The sequence below is a fragment of the Armigeres subalbatus genome, chromosome 3, assembly GCF_024139115.2.
Source record: "Armigeres subalbatus isolate Guangzhou_Male chromosome 3, GZ_Asu_2, whole genome shotgun sequence".
NCBI lineage: Eukaryota > Metazoa > Arthropoda > Insecta > Diptera > Culicidae > Armigeres > Armigeres subalbatus.
Window position 1 is genome coordinate 330,958,746 of NC_085141.1, and position 15,415 is coordinate 330,974,160.

General features: G+C 38.0%; 1 protein-coding gene across 5 annotated transcripts in view; it reads left to right on the forward strand.

The window, feature by feature from the left end:
- The first annotated feature begins 4,617 nt into the window (after nucleotides 1-4,617).
- The window catches only part of LOC134225660 (sine oculis-binding protein homolog), a 120,740-nt gene continuing 109,942 nt past the window's right edge, over nucleotides 4,618-15,415 (forward strand). For 2 of the 5 annotated variants that reach the window (XM_062705917.1, XM_062705922.1), the window contains exon 1: nucleotides 4,618-5,799. Coding sequence is in view for 1 of the 5 variants with exons in the window: in XM_062705922.1 (XP_062561906.1) it covers nucleotides 5,785-5,799 (15 nt within the window). In the remaining 4 variants the exon portion in view is untranslated. The remainder of the gene's footprint in view (nucleotides 5,800-15,415) is intronic. The other 3 variants (XM_062705918.1, XM_062705919.1, XM_062705920.1) reach the window with 3 other exon arrangements.

The following is a 15,415-nucleotide window of genomic DNA, read 5'->3' on the forward strand; positions in this document are numbered from 1 at the left end:
TTCATAATGTCATATTTTTATACACCCATATTTTCAAATTTTGCTATTTTTTTATCTCCATATATTTTTTTATGTTTATGCTTTCATAATTTCATTATGTTGTATTTTTATGCTGCCATACACTGCTGACTTATACTGACTGCCATACACTATTTTTGACTTATATATTTTCATATTTGTATTTATATATTTTTCAAATATGTATTCATACTATCACGTTCTCATTTTATCATTTATTCATATTTTCCTATGTTCAAATTTTTATATTTCCATTTTATCTTGTTTTCATATTTTTGTTTCTTCGTGCGTTCATATTTTTATATGTTTATGTTTTCATTTAGTTATATTTTCATATATCTTTATTTTCATATATTTTTATTTTCATATATTAATTTTTTCATATACATTTATATTTTCATACTTTCGTTTTCTCATATTTTCATTTTTATAGTATGTGAATATAATAGTGTGAAAGTGTGAAGTTATTTTCATATTTCACACTTTCTTATTCATATGCTTTATTCTCATAATTTTGCTTGTTTCAATGTTTACTTCTTATATTTCATATTTCAGTTATATAACATATTTCCATATATTCATGATTTATATTTTCATATATCCATATTGTCATATTTTGATATTTTTATTTACTATCATATTCATTATTATTTATATTATCAAATGTTCATATTATTTTTTTAAATATTTTCATATTCTCATATTTTCATATATACATATTTTGATCCCTTCATATTGTCACATTTTCTAATATCTATTTTTCCACATTTTCATTAAAATATTTATTAAAAATTTACTAAAAAATACGGATCGAGAGGGCATCATTTGCCTAAGACGTTATTATCTGACAAAATTTTAATACGTTCGATGATCAAACTTTAGAAAAAACGGGAGGAACTGACAAGATACAAAGGAAAGGTAACATTTCCAATACAATAGAATAAACATATTTATTTTAATAATTTTTACCATTTGTATTTTTATAATTTTTGACACACGGTGATCTAGTGACGCTGATTTCTTGAAGCTGAGGTCCTTCGGTCAGGGACACTGTGAACTATTTTTCAAATATTGTAATCCCAATCTAAATATTTATATTTTCTTTTCAGCTGAAACAAGTGTTGCTGGTGAAGTTTGTTTCACACCAAGGATCAATTTGCTCTCCTTTGATTTTCATAAATTTCTACGTTTTTTATACACTTATTCTTAATATTCCATACATTTTCTCAAATTACCATATATTTTAAATAATCTCGCATAAACATTTATAAACAATCTTCTTGTCATAAACGATTTACCTAACCAAATGACAATTATCTTCACTTTCAGAAACATTGGGTGCTGACGTAGATTCTGAAGACGCATCACATTACATCACACTCTAATATTACTGCAATTTATTATTTCAGTTATATGCTGCAGAATGCAAAATCAATGGAATTGTTTTGCCAAAATCTATTCATTCATATTACATTCAAGAACAAAACATCACCTTTTACAATATCTATTGATCGATCAATATCTAATAAAAATATAATCACGCTTTTTCGCCAAGAAAAGCACCCCTCAATAACCCATCCAAATTCCAACTCCAGATACCTATGAAGGTCGCGCGAGTTCTCCGCATCTTCTTAAGTAGGTATCTAATCAACACTTCCCACCCAAATCCCCACTGATCGTAAGGACCTGGCCAGGTGTTGAACAAAGGGATCGTTGAATGAAAAACATGCAAGCCCCAGGCTGTTTTTCTGGCGCATCTAACGTCCCTATCGACAGCCAACCCAGGATAGTGTGCGGTCAGATATGCTATGCTATGCTATGCTATCCATGATCTGAAATACTACGACTCAGAAATTACATGAACATTATATCTACATTCTTCAAATTAGTTTTGTTCAACAGTATAAAGCAGAATAGGTCCCACTTGCCCCGTTTGAAGGGGTAAGTGGGTCCCACAGGTAAATTCATTTATGTCACTACCAATATTTTTTGTAACTGAATAAATGGCTTACAACACGTCTACACTTCAACAACGGAAGCATATAATGATGTATCCGTGGTAAATGTCCTGAAATACCCTGTTTTCTAAGTATGCGTTAACAATGTTGCTGAACTAGCGTTTTTTAGGTCCCACTTGCCCCGGGGTACCTTATACTCAAAAATTGATTTCAAAATAAAAATAAGTTCTACTCTAAAGTGGGGATTCAATTATTTTTGTTTGCCAAATAAAGCAATATTATCAATGGTAATAAGATATATATTACTAAGAAATGATAATAAGATAATTAATGTGCTACTTAACTTGGAATTCCTGAACTGCAATAATTTGCCTACACCAACACCAGATTCTTTAAGAATGAGGGTGCTTTGAGCAGGTATTCAAGTCGTCACAAAAGCTTATGTACCACAACAAACATAATTGGCACATTTCTGCTAAGTAAGCAGATAGTTCACGTGGAAGTTCGTGGAAGTGCAGATGACTCGCCGGCTTCTATCAAAGGGAGTATCACGTCAACAATTTCTTTCCTATTCCTTAATTGACCTGCATTCGGACACGGCCGGCGCTGGTATTGCTTATTGTTAGGTCGCCAGGTCTTACACATTGAAGATAATGTTAGTCCCAAACATCATCTGTTGCTTCTCTGTGTAATTACAGCTGACCTGGCAAAAACGAATTAGCAACCGTGGGCGGTCAATCATGCTCATACTCATGCTCATAAGACGAGTTTAGTACTATTCCAATCAATTCCACCACGTTGTATTGTTTTACAGATACGTATTTCGTCCTCAACTGTAAAGCCGACTCGACTCAAGTCGAGATTCACTGAGCTGCTTCAGCTAAAAACGTACTCTTAAAGGAACTTTGGTTACTTGGGATCTGGTTCTGAACACGTACGTGTCAACCCTTGCATGGCCTCCCTCCCATGGCAAAGATAACCATGGTAAACCCCTCTCCCAGGGAGGCGGAGAGCGGAGTGACGGAGGCTGGAACTAGCAGCACCGGAGTCTCACCAGCAGTAACGGGGTATATCCCAAGAGGCCCAAGGTCCAAGAGGCGATTGATTTGGCCCTGACGGCCAATGAAGAAAAGACTGCGCCTAACCCGATACGGCTCAGGCAGTAATCCGGCGAAGGCGCCCAGAGCAAAGCCAAACTACGTGCGACCATAAAGGCTAAACGTCGTCTGGACGAAGCAGATCGGGGTGCAGAGGAGCCCGAAGGGCGTCGACCCGAGAAGCTGACTTCTCGGCTTAAAAAAGCCAAAGGCACCAACCAGGCGTAAGACGAAAGGCATCATAAGGGAACGAAAATCCCTGGCAGTTGGTCAGTAGTGCAAAGCGGATGTCTCGACCCGCAAAGAAAGCTAAGGAAAGAGGCGAAGCAGAGGTGAGGTCGTTGGGGCGGAAGCAACTGGACGAGGTTACGAACGCGAACGACGTCATATCTGCCGTCAGAGACCAGTGCGGTACAGAGGTCGAGAAGTCCTATGTACGCCTTAAAGGCGGTCCCTTTGGTACGCAGATAGCCTACCTTAGGGCCGATGCCCTAACTTAGAAGTCCGCCATACAAGACTTTTCGGAATTCTGCCTCTGGAATGAGTTATTGGCTGAATACTAAATGATAATGGAATGATAAGTTCAATCCCTGCCTCGAAGAGAACAAAGCAGAGTAAAGGCACACCTGCTGTACCGTCGACCAACAACAGCTGAATTGATGGATGCATCCACCAGGGTTAGTACACTATTAATGATATGAGTGTATTACTTCTACGTGAAGTTGAACAATTTACAATGATATGGAAATGCTACTATCATCTTCCAAACTTAGACGTACATGTTCATGATAGAATTAGAGGCGAAAGTATAGATTTGATAGTTCTGCTAGTTCATACCAATAATTATTTTTGTTCTCGAGATCGTCACTCCCGCTTGGGGATGCTTTGATATTAACTCTTTGCTTTCGGTCAACTAACTGTAGGCTGCACAGTATTCAGCAAATGACCTGATACTATAACTTGAAAAGCCATTATTTTGTCACATGTCTATAACGCAAAATTTATTACGCACCTGGAACACGAAAGAATACCTTCACACTTTTCTTATTATCCTTTTTTTTGGTTTGAGGATGATACCTCGATGGTGATCATCAAATTACCACACCACCCAGCCAAGCACCCATCCAGCCAGCATGATATTCTCTCACCAACCAACCATGATCCGAGATCCCTACAATAACGCTGGCAGCAGCGCAAGGAGAGCGCAATAATCGTGCAGTTTTTGTAATTCAATATCCTCCGCATCGACTTTCCGACTAAACTTATGAAGCGGAGCGGGACGATGCAGAGACGTCGAAATGTTGAAACGTTGAACTGAACCACCGCACAGTGGCGAGACATCAAGCAGGACTGTGATTCGTTCAACTTTCAACATACAATAATAATGATTAACATGTTGGCTCATATACATGATATTTTAATTTGAATCGAGAACCCTTTCGTATTCAAGTGCGCCGGGAGTTTTCTTCGAATGGTACTATGTTCGGACACAGTATTGAATATGAAAACAACAGGAATGCGATCTTGGGCACGCGTGGAAAATTTCTTAGGGGTTTTCGTCCACCTTTCGGCGGAAACCCCGTCACTGTGCATCGCGCTCGCGTTGTTGTTGTGTGGTGCCATCGCTGCCGGTGAAGCACGTTCCCGCTCTGAACATCAGCAATAGATTCGCAGCAACCTTCGCCGGGAGTGGACGTGTTTTCCAATCGGCTTCACCGGTCAATTCCATGCGGTGGTAGACTGCTTATGCGGTCAAAGTTTGTTTTTGAAACTGGGATACCGGAGGAGGATATTTGCTCGTTCGGTCGTGTGCAGTTTCTCGCGCTGAGTCGTTGTGGAAAATTTATTTTTAATTGAGTGAACGGCCAGAAGTTTGCCGCAACGCTGTTTGGTGCAACAGATCAGATGATGAAGAGAAGAGCAAACACCTGGCACCGAGCGATGATGGATTATTAATTGTGATACAGTCCGGCGGTTGCAACTAGTGAAGGAGACGCTTGGTAGATTTAAATTTTCCATCGGTCGAAACATAGAAGTTGGGTGAGCTAATAGAAATTAGTGAAAGAGAATCGTGAAAGCGATGAATTAAAAATAGTACTCTGTGAGAGAGAGAAGCCTGCGGTGCAAATTCTGGAATCATGATTAGTGCGAAGACGAAACGTGGAAGTGTATCCAACAGTGCATTATTGCTTGGGTATTGAAGAGATGTAGCGAGAAATGCAAACGAAGAGTGCTGAACAGTGAGAAATGCTGAAATTTGATACTTTTAAAATACGATACCCGCGCACAGTTGGTGGTTCGTACGTGCGAAGTTCAAAGATCCCTTGACTCTGGCGGTGTGGTGACCAATAACCAGAACGGTATATCGAAATTTTTGCGCGAAACAGTGTTGTTTGTAAATATCGGACGAAGGTATTACACACGCAGTAGGGAATTGGCAAATTTAGCGCCTTTATGAAACAGTTCGCGTCTTGATCAATTTTATCCAAGCATAGGTACTAGAGTTTGGATAATAGTGAACACACAACGTCGGTTATAATTTTGAAATATGAGACTGAATAGTGCTGTGAGAGAATGAACATTGGACATTAGGCAATATTAATCGTGTAGAAATAGGAGGAATAATCGAAGTGACAGCCTGAGTTGAGCTTTAAGATGTCAATTATCTTTAATCGATAATTGGAAACTGTCAATTTAGATCAACTTATCAAATGGAGCACGACAAGGTGAGTTTCTAATGAAGACATTTATTGAGCCCTATTTTAGCTTCGTGAACATGATATTTATAAATATCATAAATATATGCATGTCCAAACATGAATATTGAAATATATTCATGTCCACACGGTTGTTGTTGAATTCATATTAGAAAATATTAGGAAAACTGGTAAGTGACATGGATTATAGATTTTTACAGAGCGGTTTTATCATATGAATTTGTACAATAGGAGTACTCGAGCCACTTAAATATAAATGGTTTCTTGACTATCCTGATTCTAATATGCAGCACCAGAACTATCATCCTTATTCTTGTTTATGGACGACCGATACTTTCGAAGAAATCCTATTCCTTCGAATGGTTTTTCCATTTGATTTTGCTAGCGCACTAGATCCTAAACAACTGGCCGGGGTTCTGCCAGATCGCACTAAGCACCAATCCATTGTTCTGCCCAAGCTTTCGTTTATCAGATTCATTTGATGAATTCTATTAAATATCTCTCAATCCTATAACTGAGGATATCCTACAATAAATGTAGGCATGAATTGACATGAAATGATTTTCGTTTTCCTTCCTACAAACAAAATATCACAAGTCAGTCAAAAAGCCGCTTAGTGCGGTTTGGCTGAAGCCCGACCAACTTCAATTTTGACATTTTAGGGAAATTTTATAGCAAAAGGAAGAATAATTCAAAACTTTGAACCAAACGTGTTCTATAATATTCCATATTGGTATAATACTAACGCAGAAGTTTACCAGAAATCGAATGCATGCAGTGGTTACCCGAGCAGGAGCGACGACCTCGATAACAGAAATTGGTATGAAGTAGCCTTGCATAAGAGGTAAAATACCAAAAAATAATACCAAAAACTTATATGCAGAATACTTGAGGCATAACATGCTTAGGTATTTCAATACCAAACGAATAATAATTGGTTATGCATTTGGTATTGAAATTCAATTTAATAACTGAGTATGTTATGGCTTAAGTATTGTGCATATTAGTTTTTGGTATTATTCCTTTGGTATTTTACCTCTTATGCAGGGCTAGTTCATAACAGAGTATGGTTACAATTACAGAATTAGGTATTATTGAGCCAATTTCTCCTGCTCGGGTACTGATGGTATCCGGTGCAAGTTGGTCTTTTTCACGAGTTTCTATCTCGTATCTTGAGTACCGATGGTCTTGAAAATGCATAAAATTGCTTATAATGCCAAACCTCAATGGAATCACCAATCAGGCTTTTCCCCAAAAGTTAGATAGGTACCCCCAAAAGTTTGATATTTTCAACAACTTTTCGAAAATAGTATAACCTGTGGTATAACATTGCTAATACCGACACGAATCGGTAAGATATAACTTCCCGGAAGAAACTTAAAAATTATTATGTTATCGAAAAGTAGAGCATATTGCTTAAAGTATCAAACTTCAATTCTACTTCACAAATATATAAAGTTATATATGAAACATTGCATATTCAACCAGCTTTATTTAGCTGAATTATGTTGATAATACGTGGACTCATTGCTGAGATATGATAAAAAATATCTTCAAAATAGCTCATAGAAATAGTAAAAAATCAAGAAGATACTTACTTGATAAAAGTGCACGTTTCTATTGGAAACAATGCTTGATACTTCATAATTATTTGCTGATTACAGATTGAGGAGAGTTTGTGTGGCGACTACAAAAATCTCACATATACATTTCTTCTTCTAAATGAAATGGTCTATGTTCGTATCCGCATAACGCGAAAACGGCTGGATGGATTTTCTTCATTCCTTCAGCAGATAAAAAACGATCCCGTTAAGCCCTCAAAGTAATGGTCTGGTGGAACGTCAAGATCAGGGCATCATAAAAGCTCTGGCAGCTTCAAGAATTGATGGGAAAAGTTGGCGGGTGGCCCTACAGCGATATGTGCATAACCACTAGGTAGTTTGCCTTTAATCCCATGTAAACAATTGAGTTTAATTTATCCAAAGCGGACCTTGATTAACTCAAAATTGAGGATATTGAATTTATTCAAATTAGGGTTATTGGGCTGAGTAACCCCGGTGAGTTGTTTGCATCTTGCTCTAGTTTTGACAACAATCATGGGAAAGAAAGGGAAACTACCCAAATTTGGGTAAATTTTTTCTGCGATATTCTCATTAGTGCGTATATTGAACTCAAAGTTTGGGTTGATTTATCTGTCCCTGTAGTTTATGGGGTCCATCTGCTTTGACCTCGTCGGACCCCATAAACTAGGGAACATGCCTCGGTATTTCCACCCCACCAAAAGCTCGAAGGGTGTTACTCCGAGCCTTGCGTGTGGGGTGAGATTGTTGTGGTTATGCATCGCTGTAGGGCCACCCGCCAACTTTTCCCATCAATTCTTGAAGCTGCCAGAGCTTTTATGATGCCCTGATTTAGACATTCTACCAGAACATTACTTTGAGGGCTTAAAGGGATCGATTTTCTTACCCACACTCCTTTGCCTTCCCAAAACGTAGTAAAAGCCGAACTCTGACATGGTGGGCCATTATCGCTTTGGATAACAAGTGGACAGCCCCAAATCTGGAATATTTCGCAAAGTGCAGTGTTGGTACATTGCGCCGTTGTAGATTTCATTTCCATAACAGTAATATGTCGCGAGTAGGTCCACGACAACTAAAAACTCACCAGAGCCAAAGGTGTGCATTGACAAAAAGTCCACTTGCAAGATTTCCCAAGGATTTTCCGGTAGGATTCTGCTAGACAACGGTAGCGGGGGGTTCTTCTTCGATAACAGAGTACAAGTTTCGCAGTTTTTCACGTATTTACCTATTTCGGATGACATAACGGGCCATCAGAAAAAGTTACGCAGTATACGCTTCATAGCAACCTCCCCTGAATGCTCGCTGTGTGCGGCTTTCATCGCTTTTGTTCGGAGAGCCAAAGGAAGAACAGTCCTTTCATCCTTGAAGACCAAGCCTCCGAGGTAATTCATATGTATTTCGTTTTTGGGCTTCGTACTTACGTAAAATATCCGGCCAATAATCGTGTTGCAGAGCTTCTCTTACTTCGCCATCGTTTTCGGAGTAATTTTCTATTTCGGTCCACGATATTTCTGTTCCTGCCGTTAGAATGAAGCCGATGAATTGAACTGCCTGGCTTCCGAAGACACACTTAGTTGTATTTAGCTTGACATTATGATTTTCGAGGCGAGCAAGCACTCCTGCTAAATTCTCGTCATGTTCCTCTTTTGTCCGGCCATGCACTAGAACGTCGTCATGGCAATTTCAAACGCCCTTGCAACCGCCCAAGACTTGCCTTTGCAAGATTCCTTGAAACAAGTCTGGCGCGTTGCAGACCAAATGGTAGACGAACACATCTAAACATTCCGTATTCCGTAAAGAAATTCGTCAAATGCCTCGATTCCTTGTCTAGTTCGACATGGAAAAATGCGTTTGTCAAGTCGATTGTCGAAAACCATTTTGCTCCATCAATATCAACCAAAATTGACTCGAGGGTTGGTATAGCGAAAGGAGATCTATGAATATAGCGATTCGGTCCTCAAAGGTCTATTACGAGCCGAATATCCTCCTTTCCTTTCAGGACGACGACCAATGACGAATAGAAGGAGTCAATCCATATCATCGTCGACTCTTTCAATGATATTGGCGGATACTAGTTGCCGTAGACGCTCTTCTACTCGTGGCTTGACCGCTTGTGGAATGTTTACAAAAACGTTCCTGCATGGTGGTTTCGATTTGTCGTAATAGATTTTCACGGGAGGGACGTTAAACTTGGGAAACGGTTCGTTGCATAGTATGGATGCCACTTCTTTGTTCTTGCTGTCCGATTATTTCAATTTCCTAGCATTAAGACACTGTCCTTGTAGCTGTGGACCTTTCCAACAATGCAATGCTTTGGCTTCGTTGACGACGTAGAATTTCTCCATTAGGATAGGTCGCTCTTCGGATAAGAACAGATTTGCCTCAAAAGTGGCTACTACGTTTATCTCACCAGATGATGCGTAAGCTTTCAACGACTTGTCCGACCCACTATGCAAGTAGAAAACTTTGCTCTTGTATCGTTCGTTGCTCATAAGTGTCCTAAATGAAGATTCTGTGAACGTGTTCACCTGTGCACCAGAGTCGATTAAAAACTCGCATGCTATTTCAGCTACTTTCGCTGAAACGACGCTGTCATCCCTGAATCCACTTATCTGGTACAATATCATCATATCACTATGGTCACATGCAGAGCGTTAATGAATAAAGCTTTCAATGAATGATTAAATTTGTTATGATTAAATCATTCAACTCTATGATTAAAGATTATGATTAATGATTTATTCATTTTTGACAATGATTAATGATTATGATTAACGATTAAATTAATATTCGACAATGATTAATATGATTATGATTAATGAATAAAACGGTTGAAGTTTGATTAACGATATGTGTATGATTAATGATTAACGATCCATATGATTAATGATTAACGATTATGAATAATCAAATAAACTTTCTACCAAATTATGTTATTAAAGGTATAAAAATTGTATGATTATGATTAAAGATTAATGAATAAAAGCGATGTATGCAATGATTAAAATTGATGATTAATGAATAAACTCAAAACAATCATGAATATGATTAGTGAATAATGATTAAATGCAAAAATCTATGATTAACGCTCAGTGAATAATGATTGAATTGTATTCTTTGTATGATTATGATTAAAGAATAATGATTAAATAACCCATTATTCATTAATCATGATTAAATCTATGATTAATCACTAATGCTCTGGTCACATGTATGAGTTGTCATCTGTTGATCAAATTTCATCTTGAATTAGATGCATGGCTCTACCAAATACTGTAGTAATCATATCAATACCACGTTGAAGTGACGACATAAAGTAGTATATTATGACAATTACGTCTAGACTAATAATTAATTGAAAAAACTAACAGTGGGTAATGTCTGTGACATAACCGGAAGTGGACGTAGGACTTGGCATGTAGGACCAAGCATGTAAAAATACATATTTTGCTCAGCATTATTCAGCACGTTTCGTTACCAATCTAGAGAAAATATATCAAAATGGAAAGCTATCAATCGATTTTTCATCTAATGTTGATTTTTTTTGTCATTGATGAAAGTATGTAAAAAGATAATTCTTTGATTTCTAGAGACGGCAATATCATCATCCCTGTCCGGGCTGACAATAGTCATTCTCGTCGTATGAAGAAAGCGAAAAAAATTTTGTCTTCGTCATAACATTGCCCGACGCGACACCTATTCGGTTTCTTCATGCCGCATGCCTACCACGAAGATAGTCGTGCAGCCAAAAGTAAAAAGACGATTTCCGTCGCCACTACTTCACATAATCGATTGCACTTCATTATAGACGGAGTAGTTAAAAACATAATGACGTCTAGAATAAAGAAATAGTACGAACTTTGGTAACATAAATGTTTCGATAGCATTTATAACATCTTCATACGTTACTTCAAATTCATTTTCACAAAGTAATAATAAAAATCTTCGCAGGGCAGCTGCCGCTTGAAGAATAATGGTATGAAGTCTTCGTTCTTTGCTGTCGTCATGACGATTTGGTTGCACGACGAAAGCTAACGTTGCGCGCGTCATTGACGATGCGTCGAGTAGCAATGAAGACAATAAATCTCGTCGCTACTGAGGTTTTTCTTGTTGCGACGATGACTATTGTCAGGCCTGTCCCTGTCGCTGGATGTTGGTACTCTACCGACCGCTCAAGATAAAATTTGAGCAGGAACTAAACTCGCCTGAGCCATGATTTTAACATTATATCAGAACTCTAGCCGAAGCTCCGCCCCTTTGATGAATAAGACCATTGAACATCGTTTGCTCACAGCTAGTCGTGGGTAATTAAAGTGACAAAACATTTCAAAATTATTATTTTCTAAATAATAAGTAATGAATAAAAGAGTTCACTATCAAAATAATTATATATGGGACATTCGAAGTATTTTCAATGCCATAATTGCCAAAAAGATGAACTATAGCATAGGAAATCCGCCGAAGCTCCACCTTTTCGATGAATAATACCATTGTAAATCAGCTGATGGCTACACCTTTACATTGATCAATAAAACGAATGATTTCTTCATTATAGCATTGCAACTTAAGCCGATGTTCCGCCTTTTTGATGAATACATCGCAAAACATTTGTTGGTTCTACCTTTACGTTGACCAACCAAGCAAAAATGATTTGTCACATATATAGTATACAGTATAGTATATTAATAACATGGTCCACTTCGAGAATCCCATATATTGGGCAACAGACAGCACATTCACACCATCTTGGGTTACCAAAGATGACTAACGCCTAAAAATGATTGCCAGGGGTTCGATAATTACAAATATTACACTAATTTTACAATTTTTGAAAATTTTAATTACATTTTTCAACATTTCATTTTTAAACTAAGATTCCAAAACGGGGTCATGTGATGATTTCTAGCACATTATTTCGACATGTTATGCTGCACATTGAATTATACGTTTAAGCACCCCTCGCAATGTCTCTCCACTACATTGCTTGTCTTTTGTGATACCGCGACGCTACTGCGTTAAGTTCACTCCTGACAGAATCCAAGTTTCAAAGTGCTCGCCTTTTCGGGGGCACACCACTCGATACGGAAGCAACGCACAACTGTCATTTTTATTTTTTCACGCATGCTGCGACGCAGCAAAGCTGAATCAACAAAAATGACAGTTGTCCGCCGCCTCCGTATCGAGTGGTGTACCCCCGAAAACGCGAGCACTTTGAAACTTGGATTCTGTCAGGAGTGACCTTAACTCTTCAAATTAGCTAGAGTGGTAATAGTGGTAATAGAGTATACTTGCTGAAACACAAAGTCACGTTAACCAAGAATATTCAAAAGCTTTATACCAACGTTTGAAAGTTACACAAAATTCAGTAGCTAGGGACACGGCAGGTATTTTCGTCTGTTCGTCATAGTCTCGAAAACCAATAAAAGAGACGCTTTTTTTGTAAAAATCATACGTCCCAAATCGTAAGCTCAGGTGAAACGTTCTGCTATAGTGGAGTTCTAGCAAATGTACGTTGCTTTCGTTGGTTTTAGCACAGAGAACAGACGTTGAAGCACCACTCGCCATGTTGTGATAACTTTTTACTGTTCATTTTGAAATTACTTTGGAATGTCGCCGTTATCTCGTGCATAATCAGCGCTAGCGTCATCAAAAAATACCACTGTGCGCTAGTGTCGTTATGCATGCAAGAGCATGCCAGCGCCATCGTGTTGTCAAAATGAGATTGTGTCGATGGCGTTGAGGTTCGGTGTGTTTGTTTACACATGTTTTGCAAGAAATTTTGTTCGAGCCTCAATGTCTGTTCTCTGTGGTTTTAGCCCCTACGACGATGGACGGAAACACCTGCCGTGTCCCTATTTACCTATTCACATCAACAAATAAATCAAATTTTAAATTGAAATATTTAGACTCAAAACAGTGACAATTTTTGGAATTCTAATGGAGAAATTTCAAAAATTTTCGTTGAAATCTTAGAATAAGAAACACATTTTCTTTTGTCGTGAGCGAGGAAGACAGAATTTTGTAACAATTCATCGCCAGGAACGCGAATTAATAAAATTGTCACGCAAACGCTCTCTAATTAGTTGATTGTACTACATTTTCAAAATGATTCTATTGCGAAAAACTCTTTAGTAAGTATATTAGTGGTTCTGAAAAGATCCATTCACAATGTTAGATGAAAATTTCCTCTTGAGCGGTTCAACTTGGAGTTAATGATTGTTTAAAACATTATGAATCGATGTCTGCAGGAATACCAAACGCTTAACCGCTGCTGCCATCGGCCGAGAAAACTTGATCAGTAGTGTTGTCGTCGACACTCTATCGTCACACACCGCCGTGCCGCGCTTACTGTTGGCTTCTCGACAATGCCGGGCTAAAAATGCCGATGATGTTGACCTGAGATGAGAATACTGACGATTCTGCCGTGCTCTTGAAAAGGCTTAGGTTTGCGAATGCGTGGCTGAGACGATGATGCAACCGTTCAAAAATTCCGACGATGCGCTGCTGTTATTGCTTTGCCTGTTTCGATCAGATTGAGAGGAAAAATTCGCGCTGCGCTATTTTATGCCTTCTTAGCAGACCTAGCGTGAGCTCATTCGTTGACGTCTGCACCAATCAGAACGTGGTAATGGAATGATGCAAGAATGATGCGGTACCCATATTTATAGGTTTTCGTGAATTCAATGTTTTGCTTTGAAAACAGTTTTAGGCCTATTGAAACAAGTTTTCGGATATTATCAAGCATTAATATGAAAAGCATACTTGAAAGCTGTCGATTGAGGGGTTAACTGCAGAAATCTGTTCACTAGGGTTAAAGCTATTAACGTTTGAAATCTTCCAACTCAGCGTAACGCGGCCAATGTAGAAATTTTGAAATGACACCCGGTATAGTAAAGAGAGACGTAAGTCCTACGTCAAAAAAATCAATACCCATGTTCATCGTAGTTTATTTAATTCAATTTTCAATAAATAAAATTATTTTGAGCTTCACTTGTCATAAGACGAGTTTGTACAATCCCGTTTAATTCCACCACTTGATTGTACCTTGACAGATACGTACTTCGACCTCAACAGCAAGGTCATCGTCAGTGTCTCGTCGAGTCAAGTACGAGACACTGAAGACGACCTTACTGTTGAGGTCGAAATACGTATCTGACAAGGTACAATCAAGTGTTGGAATTAAATGGGATTGTACAAACTCGTCTTATGACAATTATCCTGTTGACCAATTGGTTTATTCATTTTCCGATTGTCAAAAAATTGCGAATCAAACTGAAAACTCCGAGCAAGGCCGGGCTCATACAGCTAGTAATATATATTAATGAGTTTACATTTATTTACAAACGGTTAGACTGATTTACAAGATTTCCTCACTGATCGATTCGTCTTGGGATCAGCTGCGTTCGTACATACTAAGAAAGAGTTGATCAATTTGACTGATAAAGTTGGAAAATTGTCTAAATGCAACGATTGCATGAGTTCTGAAGAAAGTCATCCAGCTCGAACTGAAATCGATCTAGAGTGCGACGCTGCAATCAATTAAATGATTGACAGATCGAAAATATAACAGGAGCGAAATCGGGTGGGTTCTCTTAGTGTTTTATAAAATACTAGTCGACCCGGCAGACGTCGTCCTGCATAGTAGGCGAAAACGCGCGTTGTGAACTTCCCATGCGAAATTTTCATACGATTCTTAATTTTAGTTCTTCACGATTTACTCCATCTTACCCGTGATTTTCGCATAAGGAAATATCATATAAACCCGTCGGAAACGATAACGAATGTTTCTGCTGAAGAAATGAAAAAAATCCATCCAGCCGTTTCCGAGTTATGCGGATACGAACACAGACCATTTCATTATTATATATAATATAATATAATATAATATAATAATATAATATAATATATTCTAGATATATTACTATCTTCTGTATATACAAGTTTACAAAGAAGTTTACATTTCTTTGAGGCAATATAACTCTCGAACGGATATACTGATTTGCAAGATTTTGTCATCAATCGATCCGTGCAGTTATTGTGTTTAT